Source organism: Thamnophis sirtalis, unplaced genomic scaffold (assembly GCF_051295495.1).
Source record: "Thamnophis sirtalis isolate CommonGarterSnake01/CBP01778 unplaced genomic scaffold, rThaSir2_p1.2 scaffold_14, whole genome shotgun sequence".
Classification (NCBI taxonomy): Eukaryota; Metazoa; Chordata; class Lepidosauria; order Squamata; family Natricidae; genus Thamnophis; species Thamnophis sirtalis.
Window position 1 is genome coordinate 44,285,649 of NW_028261394.1, and position 18,273 is coordinate 44,303,921.

The following is an 18,273-nucleotide window of genomic DNA, read 5'->3' on the forward strand; positions in this document are numbered from 1 at the left end:
CAGGATTGAACCCCTTGCAGTCGGCAGAATTAGCCTGCAATACTACCTTCTAACTGAAATGAGCTGGGGTGGCGCAGTGGTTAGAGTGTCAGTACTGCAGCCACTTCAGCTGACTGCTAAGCTGCAGTTCGGCGGTTCAAATCTCACCGGCTCAAGGTTGACTCAGCCTTCCATCCTTCCGAGGTGGGTAAAATGAGGACCCAGATTGTGGGGGCGATATGCTGACTCTGTAAACCGCTTAGAGAGGGCTGAAAGCCCTATGAAGCAGTATATAAGTCTAACTGCTATTGCTATTGCTACTGAGAAGGAGAGAGGGAAGGAAGGAAGGAAAATAGCAATAGCACTTCGACTTATATATTGCTTCACAGTGCTTTGCAGACCTAAGCAGTTTACAGAGTCACCACATTGCCCCCAACAATCTGGGTCCTTGTTTTACCGACTTTGGAAGGATGGAAGGCTGATTCAACCTTCAGCCAGCCAGAATCGAACTCCTAGCAGTGGGCAGAGCTAGCCTGTAATATCGCATTCTTAACACTGCACCAACAAGGAAGGAAGGAAGGAAGGAAGGAAGGAAGGAAGGAAGGAAGGAAGGAAGGAAGGAAGGAAGGAAGGAAGGAAGGAAGGAAGGAAGGAAGAAAAAAAATAGTAATAGCACTTAGACTTATATAATACTTCACAGTGCTTTACAGATTTCTCTAAGCGGTTTACAGAGTCAGCCTCTTGCCCCCAACAATCTGGGTCCTCATTTTACCCACCTCGGAAGGATGGAAGGCTGAGTCAACTTTGAACCTAGTGAGATTTGAACTGCCGAATTGCAGGCAGCCGCCAGTCAGCAGAAGTAGCCCGCAGTACTGCACTCTAACCACTGCGCCACCACAGCTCTTAAATGTTGGATGCCCAACATGTTGGTTTTGTGATCATGATTCATCTGTTAATCTGAAAATAAGCTGTAAATTAAGTACACTTGCAAGCCACAGATGGTCTGTGGAATTGCTCGTAAAAGGTATGATGGAATGGGTCTCCTTGATTCTTATCTGATGGGGCAAAGGCACTTTTTATATGGCAAAAGAAACATGTCCCATCTTTTTAAAGTCTGCTCCCTCTTTTCTAGTTTCCAGAAAGACTCTTGGCCATGCTTGCTAAAATTGAGGTCAAGAGTTTCCGTAATTTTGAGGTGGGAAACGCGTGAGGACTATAGAGGAAGTGCTAAAATAGGCATAACACCTCTGGATGTGTGAGCGTGCAAAAAACTTGCAGTTCCAGGAAAACATGGAAACCTTAAATTGTCCTCACATGCACGATTGATTGATTCCTTCCATCTTGTGCTATCACCATACCCATTCAAGCTTTGGACCATTAAAAGTTACCCAATCCTGATGTAGGGTAACTTTTAATTGAATTAAGGACTCTGGAAAAGTTTGATTTCTTTATAGAGTTCATCATCAGCCCTTAGTAGTAGAATATATCCACCATATGCAGAAGATACACCTGTCTCTTGGTTGACATGAATGATGATACCTCATTCTGACTCTTCGGAAAAGCTACTAACCAGACTTGTAAAGCAGTTTATGCCAACCTAGTTAGAATAGAACAGACCAGAATTCAAGAGGAGTTGAACTTAAGTATAATCTTTATTGTCATTGTACTTAAATACAACAAAATTGGTTAGTTAGTCCACTCATGGCTACGTAGGGATTCTAGGTGCATGCCTCTTTTAATTCCGCCCACAGTTTTTGCCACTCCTTCTCCTACACCAGTAATGGCGAACCTTTTCGGCACCAAGTACCCAAATCGGAATGCACATGTGTGCGCCAGAGCACCGGAAACCCAGAAAACCAGCTATCTGGCACGCTCATGCCTGTTTTTTGGCCGGTTTTGGTTGTTTTTCGGGCTGTTTTCACGCCATTTTTTTGGGCCAAAAACGCCTTGGAAAACAGCCCGGAAAATGGGCTGTTTTTTTTTACCATTTTCAGGTGGTTTTCAGACATACTGGCACCCATGAAAACCACCAGGCGACAGCGCCCGTGCCTACATAGAGTCCTTTGTGTGCCACCTCTCTCACGCGTGCCATGGTTTGCCATCCTACACATTACAACAGATGTACCATGCTGAGCAAGACCGAAGTAAATCCTAGTGGCCCACGTGAATGTTGAATCGGCTGGCGTATTTATGCTCTAAAACGGCTTCTTGGATTTCCCCCATCACTGTGCTTCGTCGGTGTTTGAGAATAGACAATTTCGGTCTTTTGCCCAAAGAATAAATTTCTCACCTTATTTTGCCGCCGATGCTTTTGAGCCAGCCATTGGGCGACCGCACAGTTGCCTTTGGGGGGAAACCTTACGAAACCTGAAATTTGGCTTTCAATTAAGTTTGTGTTGACACAGGTGAAGGGTAGTCATCCATTTCGGATGCTGGCAAGCAGACAGGACGATACGCAACATCTGTGTTGTATGGGCTTGACAATTAGGAGGAAGAAGGAAAGAAAAGGAAACACTTGGGTGCCAGGAGGATTTTTAGCTCTTGCGTGAAATAAATGGGGTTGGGGTTTTTTTGGGGGGGGAACATAAGAAGCCCTCCTGGGGGAAGCAAAATCCTGAGGCTAGACTTACTCCTGGTTATTTGTAAATCAACACATAATGATTCACACATCTTTTCACTTGTTAGGCTAATATTAGCAGTGAAAGTGGAGTGCATTTGCTGGGGGAACCAGCCCTATAACACTGGACTCTGTTCTTTCTATTGAAGTTGGGGATGTTCCAACGCTGGAAGTTTTCTTTTTTTATTGAAATGTTTTAATAAATTTTACAAATATTTCCCTTTCCCCTTCCCTCCCCCCACCCTAACCCTCCCCTCCTCCAACCCTCCCTCCCCTCAACTTCCCAGAGCAAAATACAGGGTATAAACATTTAACAATCATACACTAACATAAGCTAACTAACTATAGCATCCTACCTCCCTCTTGTACTTTAACTCCCCTTTTATTAAGCTAAATTTAGATAAATTATAACATTCCTTGTTCATTCATAAGCTAACTGAAATTTCTTAGTCCGATATTTATTTTGAATGTAATCAATCCATCTTCTCCATTCCAGCTTGTATTTCTCATCTGAATGGTCCTTGAAATATGCTGAGATTTTGGCCATCTCTACTAAATTTACTACTTTTAACGTCCATTTTAAGAAGAGGCTGGGCAACCATTTGTCTGAGATAGTAGTATAGGGCCATAATGGGGCTCTCTTTGCGGGCACGCGGGTCGTTGCCTCAGCCAGCTCCACCACACATGCGTGAGTGCCCTCCGACGGCCAGCTGATTTTTTGGGTCTCTGACGCCCATGCGTGGGGGGGTGGGGCGCATGCAAAAGCCGTGCGGGGAGTGTGGTGTGCCCGCCGCCCCATGCCTCATTTTTTGTCCCAGGCAGTGGTGGGATTCAAATAATTTAACAACCGGTTCTCTGCCCTAATGACCAGCTGGGTAGGCGTGGCTTGGCGGTCTTGTGACTGGGTGGGTGTGGCCAACTCAACGTCACTCAGGTTGATCGGCGCTTCGCCTTAGCTGTTATAATGTAATAAGGGTTAACCGGAGAGGCAGTTTCTGTAAGCAGGGCAATAAAGATGAGGCTAGAAACAACACCAGAATGTTTCTTTCCTGCCTTCCTTACAGGATTAGCCCTGTAAAGTGGAGAAAAACAAAAGGAGATTTCTTCCAAAAACCGGTTCTCTGAACTGCTTAGAAAGTTACCAACCGGTTCTCCTGAATAGGTGCGAACTGGCTGAATCCTACCACTGGTCCCAGGAGGCTTCAGGGAGGCGTGGAGGTGTCATCCGCGCATACACGGGGGGGTTTCATGATGGGTCATGAGCAGGGGCGTGCCAGCGCACACATTATATTATGGGTATGGCACACGATGAGAAAAAGGTTAGCCATCACCGGTCCAGGGTTTCGTGCCCTAGCAGGAGGGTTGGACTAGAAGACCTTCAAGGCCCCTCCCAGCTCTTGCTATTTTTCTTTCTTTCTCATTCTCAGCGTTTCCTAGGGATCAGAGCACAAAAAACATCGGGTTCATTGGAACACGGAACACTCACATTGTTTTTTGAGCTGTGACTGGGACCGTTTTGTTCTGTGTTCAAAACAAAATTTCTTTTTCATTTCCTGCACACCCTCCGAAGAATGCCTGAACACGTCAACATGGACTTCAAGCACAACGACGCACCGCCCGACAATCTCACAAGCAACTCCGCCTTTCTATTTTTATTTTCCGCATAGAGAGTATTTTTTTTGTATATATGTAAATGCACACACAGAGGAAAAGACTTGGGGGGGGGGGGAAGTGAGAAGAGCAGATTTTTAAAAAATTGTTTAAACCCAACCCTGGTTATTTGAAAGTTATTTGTTTTTTAAAAAATTTGGACAAAGGCCACTCTTTACCCCCATTAAATGTGCATTTTAAAATCTGCACCGCACTTATTTTTGTCCAGGAATTAATTTTCTGTTTCTGAAAGCTCTTGATCCGTTGAGATTTTGCAAGCGTGGTGTATATCCAGGCGCATTGCAGTGCGCATAAACACATTATCAACCAACCGGTTGGTGGAACAGGCTCGCTCTCTTCCCCCCACCCCCACGACACCCCCTCTTTTTTTCTTCATTTTATTTTGGTGGAATCTGCAAGTGGCTTGATGTATTTGACACATGTGTGACAGCTCCCTGCATATGAGAAGAGCGGTGTGTTAGACTACCCCAGCTGTGTGTGTGTTTGTCTGCACATCAAGCCCGAGAGCACCCGCTTAGTCAGATCTGACAATCACATGTGAGCCGGTATTACTTCCACTCCAGAGTGCATTTTTTATGCCAAGAGCTTAACATTTGAGAAAGAAATTGTCAGGATATAGCGCTACCCCCACACTCGAGAAATATCCTCATGCTACCAGCTCAATAGTCTTTTATTGTACATAGATACAAATGGCTCCTTCTGAATTCCTTTCCTTTCTCTCCTCTCCTCTTTTTCTCCTCTCCTCTTTTATCCTCTCCTCTTTTATCCTCTCCTCTTCTCTCCTCTCCTCTTTTCTCCTCTTCTCTCCTCTCCTCTTTTCTTCTCTCCTCTCCTCTTCTCTCCCCTCCTCTTTTCTCCCCTCCTCTCCTCTTCCCTCTTCTCCTCCCCACCCCGCCCCTCCCACCAGCGGTGGTATTCACTTATCTTCCCTTCAGATTCGCAAATGTAAGCTTGCGCCGTGTCTGCGCATGCGCAGAAAGGCACACATTACCTTGGGGCGGGTGGGCGGAGCCTTCCGCAGCCGCCGCTACCGGTTTACCCAAACCAGAGAGAACCGGCTGAATACCACCTCTGCCTCCCACTCCCTTCCCTTCCCTTCCCCCATCTCTTTATCCTCTTTTTTTCCCTTCCTTCCCCTCTTCCTCTTTCTCTCTCCTCTTCCTTTCTCTCTCCCTCTCCCACTCTGGCCAATAAACTCATCCGATAAGCGAACCTTGAGTTTTTGGAGGCTTTTATGCCCAACTCACATCTTCACTGCTGGTTTGGTCTTCTCCGATATCACTTTATTGGGTTGAAATCACACCAATGTGTATTTACTCTCAAATTATGTGATACGGGGGAGAAAAAATCTTTTACTTGCATTGTACATTTGCTCTTTTCACTACTCACGTTTCGAATGGTTGGCAGGTCTGTTGTGTTTACATATTTTTTGTAAAAAACAACAACATCTGCAGAGTAAGGTGAATAGAAGTTTGGAATCTTATTGACTCTGAAATAATTATTTGTTGTCTTTTCAGAAACGAAAACTTCTGCATGAACTTGGTGAGAGCTGTCTTCCGTATTTGACCCCAAAAGATCCTGGCTTCCATCAACTGGTAATGTTCAAAAGGAACATATTTTGAGAAACCTTAACGATGTGTTTGTCGGTCTTTTTCTTTCTTTTTACATCTTGTTCTTGAGTACTTCAGCTCGCTACTTACAAGAGGAAACCTCCAAACTCAAAATTGATTAAATCAATATATCCAAGCGGATTAACGGAGGACAATGAAGGGTGATTTTGGTTGCAATGCATGGTTTCCTATAAGGCCAAATTGGAGCCCTTGTCTCAGTTTCCCTTTATTTGCAAAGTAAATAAACGAAGTTAGTGGTCTCTCTTGGTGTCCCCTCTGCAAATACAGTAGCGGCAGGGGTGAAATCCAGCAGGTTCTAACAGGTTCTGGAGAACCGGTAGCGGAAATTTTGAGTAGTTCAAAGAACCTGTAGCAGAAATTTTGAGTAGTTTGAAGAACCGATAGCGGAAATGTTGAGTAGTTCAGAAAACCGATAGCGGAAATTTTGAGTAGTTCAGAAAACCAATAGCGGAAATTTTGAGTAGTTCAAAGAACCAGTAGCAGAAATTTTGAGTAGTTTGAAGAACCGATAGCGGAAATTTTGAGTAGTTCAGAAAAACGATAGCGGAAATTTTGAGTAGTTCAGAAAACCGGTACTGGAAATTTTGAGTAGTTCAGAAAACCGGTAGCAGAAATTTTGAGTAGTTCAGAAAACCGATAGCGGAAATTTTGAGTAGTTTGGAGAACCGGTAGCGGAAATTTTGAGTAATTCGGAGAACTGCCAAATTCCACCTCTGGCTGGCCCCAGAGTGCAAATGGAGATTTTGGTGGAAATGGAGATTTTGCAGTAACCTTCCACTGGAGTGGAGAGGAAATGGAGATTTTGCAGTATCCTTCCTCTGGAGTGGGGTGGGAATGGAGATTTTGCAGTAACCTTTCCCCTGCCACGCCCACCAAGCCACACCACACCCACCAAGCCACGCCCACAGAACCGGTAATTTAAAAAAAATGAATTTCACCACTGAGTAGCGGATATATGGGTATGTCTCAATTACGAAGGTGAGTTTGAAGAGAAAGGGACGTGATTTGGAAGAGTTCAACTTGATCTGGATACAAGGTTTGTGCCCTGGTAATACAGGGGAGAATAGGAATAGACATAAATCCATACTGATGGTGGGGGGGGAAAGGAGGGATTATTAAAGAAATGGAAAAAAAGTGTGCAAACTTTTTCTTCAACAGTTTGGACAAATACGAAACACATGGGAAAACGTGGGTAAGTTCTCTCTCCAATTAAGTAGGAACATACTGAATGAAAGACGTAAAAATGAACCTTTTTCTCAGTTTTGAACAGCTACAGCAGGAGTTCCTATATTATAGCCATGTCAACTTTTCTTATGTTGACATGTGGTCGAAAGATGCATTTTTAACGGCCCCCACCTTTCTCCTCCTCCCCCCCCCCACTGTTTCAGGAAGAAAAGTGCGTTCTTTTGCCTTTTTCTTTTTAAAGATTGATGGAAGAGGGTTATTCCTTTTTACAGCAGTTGAAAATTTATCACTTCACATCTGTTGAGAAAAGTTGTGCAATTCAGATTTAGACATTGCATTTTACCTACAAAACATCTCAGATCTGTTGAGATAGGATTAAAAAGACCCCAGTTCTGAAATGATGGAGAATTTCCACCAATTTGGTATACTTAAAAATGTCAAATTTGTTGAGTTTTGGGGAAGTTACTCTTTTAGGTTACCTGGAAGGTATCAAGTTAGGAGTGTCAGGTAAACTTCTATGGTTTTGGGAGCATTAATATTTATATAATATGCTCTTTAAATTCTCTTCTCTTTATACTTCATGAAGGGACACGTTGGCTCAGTGGCTAAGACGCTGAGCTTGCTCATCAAAAAGGTCGACAGTTCAGCGGTTCGAATCCCTAGCGGAGTGAGCTTCCATTACTTGTCCTAGCTTCTGCCAACCTAGCAGTTCGAAAGCATGTAAAATGCAAGTAGAAAAATAGGACCTTTGGTGGGAAGGGAACAGCATTCCATGTGCCTTCATTCTGGCCACATGACCACAGAGACGTCTTCGGACAGTGCTGGCTCTTCGGCTTTGAAACGGAGATGAGAACCACCCCCTAGAGTCTTCGGACAGTGCTGGCTGGTATTATAATATAATACCAATATTATATTCGTTTTATGCCCTTGTAATCCTTTGATTTGGGGTGGAGTCGGGGTGACTGAACAGAGCTGAGCGTTTACTGGCCAGATGCCCTTCCTGACGCCCACATAAAGTTCACAGCAGATATTTTCTCTTTGCGCCCTGATAGAGAAACATGTTGCTGCACTCTCAACCTCCCAAGCGGGAGGTGAGTGTCTTCACCTCTAGGTCACCACACTGCTCAATACCAATAAAACATTTTTGGGACCCCATAATCCCTTGCGGGTGGAGTCTGGGCAACTGAATGAAGCTGAATATTTACTGGCCAGATGCCTCTCCTATCGCCAGCATGGAGTTCTATTCAGCAGATATATTCTCAGTGTGCCCAGTAGGATCGAACTCACAGCCTCCTGATTATGAGGTGAGAGCTCCATCTCAAGGCCACCGCGCCACTTCTTACCAATACAAGATATAACAGCATAATATTATGGGGATGGTATTTCCCAATCGGAGGGGAGGCCCAATTGGCCTCCCCTCCATTTAGGTTAAGTTGGAAGATGCCAAACGAAAGTCTTAAAGGAAAAGAGACTTTTTCTTAGTTTGAAGAGATACAGCCGTCGTTCTTACTTAAGGATCTTTTTAGGACTCGGTCTCCATGTAGGTAGAGGTCATCAGGCTGGGCCTCCAAATCAGGAAGGCTGCCATTTAGAAATGTCTTCGGTTTCTTGATCCAAATGTTGTTATCTCCCCGTAGAGAACTGGGGCGCCATCCTTGCTTGGCCCCAAAGAGGGCTTGGCAGAGCTCGTGGCTGCTGTTGTCACTTAAGTGCCAAGGTCATCTTGGCTTAAAACAGAAACAGAGAGGCGGTGTATGATTTGTAGGCAGCTAAAAATATATCGCCTGACCTCGAGCTGCTCCGGGCATGTTAAGGTTTTGTTCTGGGATAATGTTAAAAAAAAAAAATTAAGCTTGAAAACTTCTGGTTTATTTTTTTCTTTGAGCAGATTCATTTAGGGCCCCTTAGATCTGTGTGGAAAAAAATGGGGTGATCTTTAATATTAGCTGTCAGAGATAACAGCAGAAGTGATGTGGGTTTTGTCCCTTCAATCATTGAAAATGTCCAGTACAAGTTCAATGGTGTCTTTCTTTCTTTCTTTCTTTCCTTCCTTCCTTCTTTCTTTCTTTCTTTCTCTCTTTCTCTCTCTCTTTATTTCCTTCTTTCTTTCCTTCCTTCCCTCCCTCCTTCCCTCTTTATTTCTCTCTCACCTCCCTCCCTCACTTTCTTTCTTTCTCCCTTAGCTCCCTCCCTTTCTCCCTCCTCTTCCTCCCTCCCCCCTCTCTCTTTCTTTCTCTCTCTCTTTCTTTCCTTCCTTCTTTGTTTCCTTCTCTCCCTCCTCCCTCTTTCTTTCTCGCTCACCTCCCTAACTTTCTTTCTTTCTCCCTTCTCCCTCCTTCTTTCTCCCTCCTCTTCCTCTCTCCCTCCCTCTCTTTCTTTCTCTCTCTTTCTTTCCTTCCTTCTTTCCTTCCTTCCCTCCCTCCTCCCTCTTTCTTTCTCCCTCACCTCCCTTTCTTTCTTTTTCCTTTAACTCCCTCCCTTTCTTTCTCCCTCCTCTTCCTCCCTCCCTCCCTCTCTCTCTCTTTCTTTCTTTCTCCCTCACTTTTTCTTTCTCCCTTAACTCCCTCCCTTTCTTTCTTCCTCCCTCTTTTTTCCTTCCTTCCTTCCTTCCTTCCTTCCTTCCTTCCTTCCTTCCTTCCTTCCTTTTTCGTCCTTTCTTTTTCCGCCAACCTTTCTTTGTCTTCTGATCTCTTAATGTTTTCCTTATGTAGGACAAAGCAGGATGCCTGGCTAGAGAATGAAAGAGGCCTGATTGGTATTTTCAGTTGATGGGTTGGAAATGTGTTTCCATTTCCTCTTTTCCTTTCTTTTAAAACCATATTTTTTTTAAAGCACTGGAAGCAGGCAGACAGTGTTTAAGATGTATTAATAGGATGCTTAATGCAGTATACTGTATCTCTTATTTAAAAGTATTTTTTTTCCAGTGACGATCTAGGTAGTCCTTAACTTAGGATCACAACTGAGCGCAAAATTTGTTGCAGTGAAGTTTTATGACCTTTCTTGCCACAGTTGTTAAGTGAATCACTGTAATTATTAAATCAGTAACACGGAAAAGGGGACCACATACTTCCTGGACCCTGCAACCGTCATAAATATGAGTCAGTTGCCAACACCCTTTCTCAAGAGGCAATTGGGCTTCCTTTGTTTCTCCCTGAAGACGTTATGCTTCTCATCCGAGAAGCTTCTTCGGTTCTAAAAAAAAGACGTTGAACTGAAGAAGCTTGCTGGATGAGAAGCAAAACATTTTCAGGGAAAAACAAAGAAAATCCAGTTGTCTCTTGGGGGAAAAAAAAACACCTTTGGAACAACCGTAACCAGGATGACTGAGAATCTCCATAGCCAAAGGATCAGATGGGCAATCCAGTTGAAATATTTATATATAACATTCCCTCCATCATAACCAAAAGATGGCTCAGTGGCTAAGACACTGAGCTTGTCGATCAGAAATGTCGGCAGTTCGGCGGTTCGAATCCCTAGCGCCGTGTAACGGAGTGAGCTCCCATTACTTGTCACAGCTTCTGCCAACCTAGCAGTTCGAAAGCATGTAAAAATGCAAGTAGAAAAATAGGAACCACCTTTAGTGGGAAGGTAACAGCATTCCGTGCGCCTTCGGCGTTGAGTCATGCCAGCCACATGACCATGGAGGCGTCTTCGGACAGCGCTGGCTCTTCGGCTTTGAAACAGAGATGAGCCCCCTAGAGTTAGAATGACTAGCCTACATGTACGAGGAGAACCTTTACCTTTACCATCATAAGCATCAAATATGTATCAGAATGATTTGGGTTTTTTTCCTTTCCTTTTTAGTGGAAGACTAAATATTCCAAACTCATCCTCAAGAACTCTGAGAAGATCCCTCAAAGCCTCCACGAAGAAGTCCAAAAAGCCTTTTTCGCTTTACGGAAGCACGTTTGTTTCTTCCAAGACCTTGTAAGGATCAAAGGGAGGGATTTCATCACCCCCGTATCCCGCATATTAATTGGGAACCCAGGGTTCACTTACAAGTATTTGAACACAAGGCTGTTTACCGTCCCTTGGCCTACGGAAGGCCACGCCGTCAGCTACTCAAATCCCGAAATATCCCTGGCTTGTGAAGCGTTAAGCAGGCTTAATGACTACTTACGGAGGGAATCTTTGCTGGGTTTGCAAGAGCAGGATTTGGCCGAGACGGCAGGAATGCAGAATTTACCCCTCGGGGACAGGAATCGAGATTACGCTACTAACATTACCGCGAGGGAAGCTCTTTTGCAAGATCAAAACCCTTCCCCGAGGACCGACTCCACCGTCCTGAAAGAGAGAACATCGTACAACCTGACATTATTAAATTATATGGATCCCCAGAAAATGCCGTCCTTGAAACCGGAGCCCTATTTTGGCATGGGGAGAATGGCTGTGAGTTGGCACCACGATGAAAATCTAATGGAAAGGTCAACAGTGGCGGTCTACAGTTACAGCGGCGAAGGTGGGTTTGAGCCGTTGAGCGGCAAGCAAGTTTAACAAAGTAAATCTTGTTTGAAGGTGGAGGGGGGTGGGTGGGAGAGAGGAACTTTCTGTAGGCAAAAGCTATTTTGGCCTTCCAGGTTCGTGTGTCCCTAGCTTCGAAACTAAAAAAGAAAAAGAAAAAAAAAAGAATTGTGGGACCACGGGAAGAAAAATGGGCAGGGCCAGGGCAAAAACGTAACTTGATCTCATTAAGGTTTTTATTTTTTATTTTTTGGGTAGGAACATCAACTTATCTACAGTTAATGTGTACTAATCCAATGCTTCTCAACCTGTCTCTGGAGATTTTCCATCCTCCAGGTCATGGTTGTTCTAAAGGGGCTTTTTCAAGAGGCAACTGGACTTTTTTTCCTTAAAGATCTTTAGCTTCTCATCCAAGAAGCTTCTTCATTATTTGTGTGTGTGTGAGAGAGAGAGAGAGTGAGAGAGAGAGAAAGAGAAAGAAAGAAAGAAAGAAAGAAAGAAAGAAAGAAAGAAACATATTATTATCTACAAATAAAACAATCTATGGAGATTCTCCGTCCTCCAGGTCATGGTTGTCCTAAAGGGGCTTTTTCAAGAGGCAACTGGACTTTCTGGTTTTTTCCTTGAAGACTTTTCGCTTCTCATCCAAGAAGCTTCTTCAGTATTTTTGTGTGTTTGTGTGTGTGTGTGAGTGAGTGAGAGAGAGAGAGAGAGAGAGAGAGAGAGAGAGAGAAAGAAAGAAAGAAAGAAAGAAAGAAAGAAAGAAAGAAAGAAAGAAAGAAAGAAAGAAAGAAAGAAAGAAAGAAAGAAAGATATTATTATCTACAAATAAAACAGTCTATGGAGATTCTCCGTCCTCCAGGTCATAGTTCTCCTAAAAGGGGCTTTTTCAAGAGGCAACTGGACTTTCTGGTTTTTTCCTTGAAGACCTTTCGCTTCTCATCCAAGAAACTTCTTCAGTATTTCTGTGTGTGTGTGTGAGTGTGTGTGTGTGTGTGTGTGTGTGTGTGTGTGTGTGTAACACATATTATTATCTACCAATAAAAGTGCCTATAAAGATTCTCAGTCATCCAGGTCAAGTCCCAAAAGTGTTTTTTCAAGAGGCAACTGGACTTCCTGGCTTTTCTTTGGAAGACGTTTAGCTTCTCATCCGTGTTCTTTGAAGACATTTTAGCCAGAGTTGAAGACTCTTCTTGGATGAGGAGCAAAACGTCTTCAAAGAAAGACCAGAAAGTCCTCTTGAAAAAAAGCCCCTTTGGGGACAACCACGACCTGGATGATGGAGAACCTCCATAGACAGAGTGGAAGGGACTAAAGATGCTTTTCTCAAGAGGCAACTGGACTTTCTGGTTTTTCCTTGAAGACCTTTCGCTTCTCATCCAAGAAGCCTCTTCAGCGTTTGTGTGTGTGTGTGTGTGTGTGTGCAATACATATTATTACTGTATATCTACCTATAAAAGAGTCAATGGAGATTCTCCATCATCCAGGTCACGGTTATCCCAGAGTTTCTTTTTCAAGAGGCAACTGGAGTTTCTGGTTTTTCTTTGAAGACGTTTCGCTTATATTTTTGAGCGGTTTGGGTGAGGGGGAAGGAGAGATGGAAGAAAAAAGAAGGTAATAAAATAGAGCTAGGCGATTTTCCTACCGCTGGGCTTATCTTGAGCACTTTTAAGTGGACTAAAAAGTTACTATAATTAAGTAGCTGACCAGGAGCCAAGGAAACCGAACTCCTTCAATCTCTGTGCCACATTTTCTCACAGATCTGTATTTTCAAGGCATCTACTGTGTGTGTGTGTGTGTGTGTGTGTGTGTGTGTGTGTTTGACACCTCCTTTGGTTGGACTTAATTTGTTAGCGACAGGCTTGTTTCAAACCTCTTTCTTTGCACAGAGTGTGCAAGCCACAGTGTGCTGTGGCATGGGAAGAAAATTCACCGTTGTTTGTGCAACATTGTATGGATTTTCGTCCCCAAGTGTGAAAGTGTTATGGTCCTGTGAGATGCCATAGCTTGGGAAATGGGGGGTCTTCTACGTGGAGGAATAAGGGTGCAAGAGTTTCAGTACGAGGTGGTGTATTCGCGGGTAGTTGCTCTGAGTCACTTTTACCTCTTTCATATATCTGAACAGAATACAAATATTACTTGTTAGCAACGTGATGGGCTAAGAAAGCCACTGTTGTGGCATACCAGTGGCCAGTGGAGCTGGCAGAAGAGTCGGACAGTGAGGAGGTTGGGGAGGAAGATGGGCCAGTCCTGGAGTCTGGGGAAGGCTCTGATGAGGGCTCTGTGTCAGAGGCAGAGAGGGAGCCAGAGCCATATGCCAGATATCAGCTGCCTTCAGAGTCAGACATCAGTGAGGCAGACGAACAGCTGGAGCCTATTCCCAGTGTGCGCATGCACAGAGTTGCCAGACGAAGGGAACAGCTAAAGAACAAGGGTTGACTTGGGAGTAAGGCCACAGTGGATGAAGAATGCCCACTCCAGGAGGAAATAAAAGAGGAGCGAAAGGGGAGTGGAGTTTGCAGGAGACAATTAGTTCACTTAATTGGTCCGTGACTCTCTGAGACTCCTTGCCAAGTTCTGCAGAGATCGGCCTGGCAGCTCTCCAAGCCAGATAAGGTCTGTGACCGTAAATCCTCCCTTGAAAGACTTTGCTGGATGTGAATGAGCAGAATTCACTGGAAATTAATAAAAAGGGTTTTTTTTGTCTGGACAAGGAGTTTGCTTCATGCTCTCGGGATTCCTAGGGTCAGAACAGGCACGATAGGACATATGTCATGGCAGCACATGCTGTGAACATTACATTAGAGCAAAGAAGTTGAAGCTCTGTTGTATGTCTATGGACATTCTCAGCCATCCAGATCATGGTTGTCCCAAAGGTGCTTTTTTCAAGAGTCAACTGGACTTTCTGGGTTTTTAAAAAAAGACATTTCACTTCTCATCCATTGTTGTATCATGAAACAAACCCATCAGGACATGATTCCTTCTCCCAAGTGGCCTCAACGACTCTCTAAAAGGATGCAAATGACCAGTTGTTTGCAAAGAGTATAAAACCTTTCATTTCAGTCAGAGATGAAGGAGCTTCTTGGATGAGAAGTGAAGTTGGATGAGAAGTGCAGTTACCGTTCTGTAATTTGCAGATGCCATTCGGCTGAAAGATTTTCTGCTCCGGTTCCCCTTGAAAAGGGAAATTTCGGTTAAATTGGGTGGGCTTTTAAATTGGGTGGGCTTTTTAAGGTGCTGTAGAGCTCCCCACCACCACCACCGCTGAACCATTCAGTTTGTGCAGACTTTCTGGGAATGCCAGAATCTCGATCTCTCCCTAGCACCTTGCTGATTATGTTCTCAGTGTACAGTCATATGATAGTATTAAACTTCACAGAAGTGTCTTTGTCTCCCAATTTACTCGGCGGAGTTTGATCAATAGCTTCCTTGTGCTCTTCTCCTGAGCTGAATGTGGCATTACCCCCTTCCCCTTTAATTTCATAAATGCAAGGAAACCTTTTTCAAAGTGCTAATAGGTTGATTAAACAAAGGGGATTAACTTCTCTCCGCTTACTTTGCATACTTCTGACATAATATTCTAGGAGGAGGACCACCGTCGTATAAATTGAATAAGTAAATAGAGGTAAAGGTTCCCCTCGCACATATGTGCTAGTCGTTCCCGATTCTAGGGGGCGGTGCTCATCTCCGTTTCAAAGCCAAAGAGCCAGCGCTGTCCGAAGACGTCTCTGTGGTCACGTGGCCAGCATGACTCAACGCCAAAGGCGCACGGAACGCTGTTACCTTCCCACCAAAGGTGGTCCCTGTTTTTCTACTTGCATTTCTTACGTGCTTTCAAACTGCTAGGTTGGCAGCAGCTGGTACAAATAATGGGAGCTCACTCCATTCTGCGGCGCTAGGGATTCGAACCGTTGAACTGCCGACCTTTCTGATCGACAAGCTCAACGTCTTAGCCACTGAGTCACCGTGTAAATAATAAAAAAAAGTAAATATTAGTCTACTGATAGAAGAGAATATTGTAGTTCAGGGTTGAATTGAAGGGTCCTTGATGCTCACTGAGTTTGGTGGTTTTCTTGCAGACATTTCATTACCCAACTAGATAACATCATCAGTGCTAGAAGGGAGTGGAGTTTGGGGGGAAGAGGAGGAGAAGGTGATCATGAGTCCTTGGTGCTCTCTGAGCACGATAGTCTTCTTGCAGATGTTTCCTTACCCATCTAGGTTAACATCATCAGTGTTCGATGATGATGATGATGTAGTAATGATGATGTTACCTAGCTGGGCAATGGAACATCTGCTACAGAGGTGGGTTCCTACCAGTTTACACCTATTCGGTAGAACCGGTTCATCAAAACCGCTTAGAAGAGGTTCCACCAGTGGACCCGGAAAGCAGGCCACACCTACAGAAGAGATTCCAAAAAATTTTGAAACCCACCACTGGTCCTTGGATATGATTATTCTACACTATCCTGCTCCTATTTATAAAACTCAGTGCCTCTGTGAAAGGTAAGGATGACTCCTGCGTTTGTGGTGCAATCAGAACATTGCGTGTGTTGAAGTTGTTTTAACGCAAACCAAAGATACCTTTTAAAAAACAAGTTTACATCATATTCTTATGCATGCCAGTGCTGTGTGTAAGGTAATTTATGGTGGTTCTAGCAAGTGTCATCGGCGTCTTCATATCCGGTCACATGGGCAGCAAGCCACTCCCACAAAGGAAGCCACACCCACAGTAGGTTTGAACAATTTTTGAAACCCACCACTGGTCTGCTAGGAAACAACCAAGTTTGGAGAGTTCTAAGGACCACAGAAATGTAAGTCTATTACCACAATATTCAAACTACGTTTCCTGGAAGCCCAGAATTCCACTGTAAAGATTTTTTTTTTAAAAGTCTTGATTGGATTCTCAAAAGGTTTTATGAGTCAGCCCCAATTCACATCCTGATCAGTTTCTCCCTCCAGCTGGATTCAACCTCCTGCTTCATTCCTACAATTAAACTTGTTGTTGTTGATCTATCTATGCTCTCCCTGAAAATGTGACTGTTACCACTCAGAAAGCTATCTCATATTTCATGTCTTCTAATGACAGGGTGGATTCCACTGCTCTACTTAAGCTAATAGCTTCTACGGTTATAAATCTCGGGGAACCCAAAGCTGTGGATTTCATCTCTACCCATCTTGACAATCTAAGCCTGTTCCTCTCCAATGCAGCATTCCCCTGTCATGCTGTAAGAGACAAAGATGCTATTTTGGGCTACTGTAAACTCCAGTGTTTACCTTATGCGTGCGCCGTTCTTACTGACTCGCAACCTAAAACCCCAATTTTGGCCTCGAAACAACGTATGAAATGCAGACGCTGGTTGATCCCTTGTCAGCATTCATCCTTTAGGCCTAAATATGTGGAGTTCCTTTAGAGCAGGCAGCGTATCGTGTCTGCAGAATTACTGCGCAATACAGTCTCGTGGCTCTATTTATGTGAGAGCTATTTATAATAATCACTGTACAGCACGGCTTCCGTTATTACTATTACCACTGTATTACTGACGCTCAATTCGTCCGATACAATGAAAATACAGAATACATACCATACGCATGGCATCTGACTACAAAGCTAAGAACACATCGCACAACGGAACAAACACTTAAGGCTCTAGGTCAGGGACGGCACACCTTTTCAACACCGGATGCCGAAAAGGAGGCACGTTGGACGCTCGTCTGGGCCGTGACCAGGGGCATGCGTGCCCCGGAAAATGAACTTCTGGTTTCAGGTGCACATACACGCGCAGGCCAGCAAGACTTCCAGTTACTGCTGCCAGAGATGGGTTCCTACCAGTTCGCACCTTTTCGGTAGAACCGGTTCGTCAAATCTACTGGACCGGTTAGAAGAGGTTCCACCAGTGGACCCGGAAAGCAGGCCACACCTACAGAAGCGTTTCCAAAATTTTTTGAAACCCACCACTGCTAAAGGGTTAGGGGTGCAAGGATCTTGTAACTTGACAGCTTTAAGACTTGCACACTTCAATGCCAGAGTTCCTGAGCCAACGTGACTGGAGGAGGAATTCTGGGAGTTGAAGTCCACAAGTCTTAAAGCTGTCAAGTTTGAACACTAAATAGATCTATAGTAGTCTCCCTTTATTTATCTGATATGTGTGTGTGTCTGTGTGTGTGTGTGTGTGTGCGCGCATGCAACTTCCTCCCAGCAACTTGGATTGTTGTCTTTTAGATGTAAAGGATCCTTCTGGGTAGATGCCTTAACGTGTGTTGTTTTTGGCCACTTGCCTCCGAAGGCTTACTGAAGTGCGTAAATCTTGAACACTAATAAACAACTGGATCTGTTAGTTGACAAGTTAATGTTTAGCAGGCTAACAGATCTGTGATTGACTGTGGCTTTTGACAGATTGCGAAAGGCCTTTCATAACATGGACTTTTTGTATGTCTGTCTCTGTGTGTGTGTGTGTTGTGTGTGCGTGCGTGTGCATTTTGCACAAGGAACATTAATAATGAAATAATATTTTCGGAAAGAATCTTGACTAAGTTCGAGCAGCTTTAGGAAAATTTGCACCCGTGGTTGGATTTCGGTATGAACTTCTGACAGCTTTCTCGGTGGCTAATGATTTTATAAACTGGTTGGAATGTTCCTGTCGATTGATAATTGACTAGTAATCCCTTCTATTTGCTGCTTAATAGATGCAAGGTCAGTTAACAGCAATTTAAAACAGGCTGCAAGGG

At 44.0% G+C, this 18,273-nt stretch overlaps 1 protein-coding gene across 2 annotated transcripts in view; it reads left to right on the forward strand.

The window, feature by feature from the left end:
- The window catches only part of FTO (FTO alpha-ketoglutarate dependent dioxygenase), a 184,278-nt gene that overhangs the window by 28,522 nt on the left and 137,483 nt on the right, over window positions 1–18,273 (forward strand). For both annotated transcript variants that reach the window (XM_087729364.1, XM_087729365.1), the window contains exons 2-3: window positions 5,785–5,862; window positions 10,888–11,542. In XM_087729364.1, coding sequence (XP_087585490.1) covers window positions 5,785–5,862; window positions 10,888–11,542 — 733 coding nt within the window. The remainder of the gene's footprint in view (window positions 1–5,784; window positions 5,863–10,887; window positions 11,543–18,273) is intronic.